The sequence below is a fragment of the Mandrillus leucophaeus genome, unplaced genomic scaffold, assembly GCF_000951045.1.
Source record: "Mandrillus leucophaeus isolate KB7577 unplaced genomic scaffold, Mleu.le_1.0 Scaffold124, whole genome shotgun sequence".
NCBI lineage: Eukaryota > Metazoa > Chordata > Mammalia > Primates > Cercopithecidae > Mandrillus > Mandrillus leucophaeus.
In genome coordinates, this window is record NW_012100765.1 from 268,862 (window position 1) to 272,523 (window position 3,662).

The following is a 3,662-nucleotide window of genomic DNA, read 5'->3' on the forward strand; positions in this document are numbered from 1 at the left end:
ATGTGAGATACCAAGAAGTGAGCCTGGTTCTTAGGCAGCTTACACACTGGCATGTGCCCTAAGAACCGCTCTCCAGGGAAGCCTAGAAGACCAGCCTGTGAGTGGGAGGGACACACAGTAAATGCTGCCTGATTTTCAGACTTCTGTGGGTTGAGAGCAGGCTTCTTGGAACATTTGATCTGCGTCTTGGTGGGATTCAACAAGTGGAGATGGAACAGAGGGCTTTGCAGAAGAGAGGAACAGTAAGAAGCAAATGATACAGGCCAGGAAGCACAAGAGACGGTCACACGTTACCGACTTCCCCAGTCTGCGTTCTAGGTAGCCGTGGTTATTATGTCACACAAACAGCACACCTGGCCCAACGCCAAAGGGCTGTTAAGCGAGGAGAGTTTATGCTTCCCTGGGTGTCAAACTGTCCTGCCTGCCCGAACAAAACACCCTCAACCTAGCACTTTCAGCCCACACTGCTGCCACCTTTGGCACACACCTTGGCAGTCTGTGCAAGGTCCTCAGCAGCGAGGTGACCCAGGTGTCTGGTCTTCCCAGCATGCAGGCTTAAGTAGCCCATTCCAGTGCCAGGAGGAAGAGAGCTGTCTGTATTCTTGGCCAGATCACCATTTACTTCACCCAGTTTTCCTTTAGCAAAGAATGTTTTTACAAAAAGCCCATGGAGCACCTAATGTTCTACAGCTGGGGTTTGGGACCCTTTGCAGTGGATGGGCCCGACTACCTTTCTATTGCTGTTGCGAGTGGCCCCAGATGGGGTGGCAAAGTGTCTGGGGCATTTCCTATCCTGGCCTCAAGCATCAGTGAGGTCAGCTCCCAGCCCACTGCTGTGCTCCCTTTGAAGAATTGGATTAGCAGAGGTGATAAAGGCAACTTTAAGGCCCAGTGCCTGAGCTTGGGGAATATTTATAGTGTGTGAACATTAGCCCTTTCAGAGGAGTATAAATCATGTCAGATTTATAGAGCCTGCCTTCTGGAAAAGCACTGATAAAAGGGCCGTGGTACGCATTTTCACACATGAAAGGAAGATCAGGGTCTTCCTGGCATGTCTAAATAGGAACAGCTGAGCTCAACTTCCAGCAGCAACCCTCTCTCTTTGTCCCCCACTCTTCCCTGACCCTGGAGCGTGCTGGCAGGACCTGAGAGCTGTAAAATCACCCACAGCTGAGCCCTCACGTGTCCCGCTGTCAGCCACTCTGTCCCTGGGACCACCCTTCCCGATGCTGTCTGAGTCTGGCTTGCATCCAGCCTCCCAGACAGGACTGAGCCCATCTCCTTTCTCAGGCCATGAGAAGTCTGAGAACGCGGTGAAAGCTGGAACTTGCTGTGCCACGTGCAAGGAGTTCTACCAGATGAAGCAGACCGTGCTGCAGCTGAAGCAAAAGGTACGTGCCGCTGGGGTGGGAACGATGATGCGTGATGGAAGGAGGACTTGTCCAAGGACAGGTGGAAGGATATTTACAAATGATAAGAAAATAAATTATTATCCACATTGAGCATTCACACAGTTGATGCCAGTGAGGTTTGGATGGATTTGGGATGCTTTGCCCACCCTCAGAGCCATCCAAGGGGCAACAGGACACAATGATGGCAAGGGATTGCAGAGGCAATTATTAAAATCGACACTAGGTAAGGGACACATGGCAAAGCCATAGAGAGGGTGAGCTATAGCTATTGCAACTTCTCATAAAATAAATTTCCGGCCGGGTGCAGTGACTCACGCCTGTAATCCCAGCACTTTGGGAGGCTGAGGCAGGTGGATCACCTGAGGTCAGGAGTTCAAGCTAACATGGTTAGCTAACATGGTTAAACCCCATCTCTACTAAAAAATACAAAAATTAGCTGGGCATGGTGGTGGGCACCTGTAATTCCAGCTACTTGGGAGGCTGAGGCAGAATTTCTTGAACCTGGGAGGCAGAGGTTGCAGTGAGCTGAGACCACTCCATTGCACTCCAGCCTGGGTAACGAGCGAAACTCCAACTCAAAAAACAAATTTCCAGACATGTCCTGGGAAAGACCTACGTGATTCTGTTTTATCTAAGATCTGTATATTATTTATGGAGAATATTGTCTCTATAAACTGCTATAAGCTGGTAAGGAATTTCTGCAGTAGCTTTCTTTTTCACTTTTAAAAATTATAGCCTGTGCCCTTTCTGAGCTCCCTGCACCTAGAAAAGCAGCCCTGTGGGGACTTCATGTCATCAAAGATGAGGGCCAATGCACTTTGTAAAAGGCTGTGTGAATGCCTAACAGTATAACAGATTTCTAGTAACACCATTCTGCTGTGAGTAATGCGCCAGGATGGATCTGGCGATCTGACTTCTTGAACAACTGTCCTGGACCCAGATAAACAGTATTTATTGTACCTAAGATGGCTTAATTTGCTAGTTTGTCGGTGACTCAGAAGTCACCCTTACACTGATGAAACATAATCTTCTTGGTTTGTTTAACTGCTCCCACTCAAGGCTCTTAGCGCATCAGAGAGGTGTATCTGCCCTGTTGAACTTTGGCATCCAGTGATTCTAAAGGGCTTGAGAGTAAGCCTGAGATGGTATCTCTTTCCCATGTTCAACAAACATGCAGCAAGCCCGTAATGAAAACCACAGCTACCAGTTCAGTAAATCAACAGGCTGAGAAGAGAAATGGTTTGCAAGCCTTTTTTTACAACACTGACGACATGATCTGCTTAACAGAAACATGTATATATCTGATGGATAATTATGAATAAAACATAGATTTAACCCTAAATAGCTTATGATCCTAATAGGAAGACTAGGCAGAAAACCTTCTCTTTCACTATAAACAGAGAGACATGAATAAATACATCCAACACAGATATCCCCAGTTTGAGCTTAGGTTGATGTTAGTTGTATTAAACAAACCCAGAGAAGGATTCCAGGAAGAAGTAAGTTTGCATTTCATAAGCCGGAGGGGCTTGGGGCAGGCAGTTGATCAATATCTCCAGGTGTACCAGGGAGGTAGACATAAAGCTACCCTCCCTGGAAATAAATAAATAGATTATTTCCTTCCCTGGAAATAATCTATGTGCCTTAGGGAATTTATTTCCAGCCAAGATTAGGAACAAGGGGGCTAAATATCACAAGTTGTGCAGAAATTCAGTTGCTAAATCAATGTGTGGTTTTCCCTTAACCTCCCTGCCATGTTTTTTTGTGATGCATAAAAATAAAAATGTTAAAAGAAGCGGAGAAACTTGCATTGAAATACTTGTCACCCTCAAAGACCCTGCTGGAGAGCTATATAAAAATCCACAAGGTCATCTTAATACTCCAGTAACTCTTACGCAATTGAGCTGGACTAGAGTCGTTCTACCTTATAGCAAAATCTTTCTGCAAATGCACTGTGGCAATCCCAAGCTAATGCAGACTTTCATCGAATATTATGAGGAGCAACTCATTTCTAAAGGTTCCTATTAGAATGTCTTGCATTCTACAGCCTAGAAAGCGTTATATCCAGAATCACATTTAATTAGCACCATGACCCCGTGGAAAAGATACTGATGGTCTCAGAGAGGTGAAGTAACTGTCCAAGAGGGCAGGCCTAAAACCTAGGTCCTCTCACTTCTACTCTGGTGCCAGTGTTTGGATTGTCAGTTGGTTTTTTGTTGTTGTTGTTTTTGTTTTGTTTTGCTTTTGAGA

The 3,662-nt window shown here is 45.8% G+C and overlaps 1 protein-coding gene across 1 annotated transcript in view; it reads left to right on the plus strand.

Annotated features, from left to right (window-relative positions):
• CCBE1 (collagen and calcium binding EGF domains 1) overlaps positions 1-3,662 on the plus strand; it is a 272,969-nt gene that overhangs the window by 242,631 nt on the left and 26,676 nt on the right. The window contains exon 6 of the mRNA XM_011971688.1: positions 1,291-1,391. Within this exon, the coding sequence (XP_011827078.1) occupies positions 1,291-1,391 (101 nt within the window). The remainder of the gene's footprint in view (positions 1-1,290; positions 1,392-3,662) is intronic.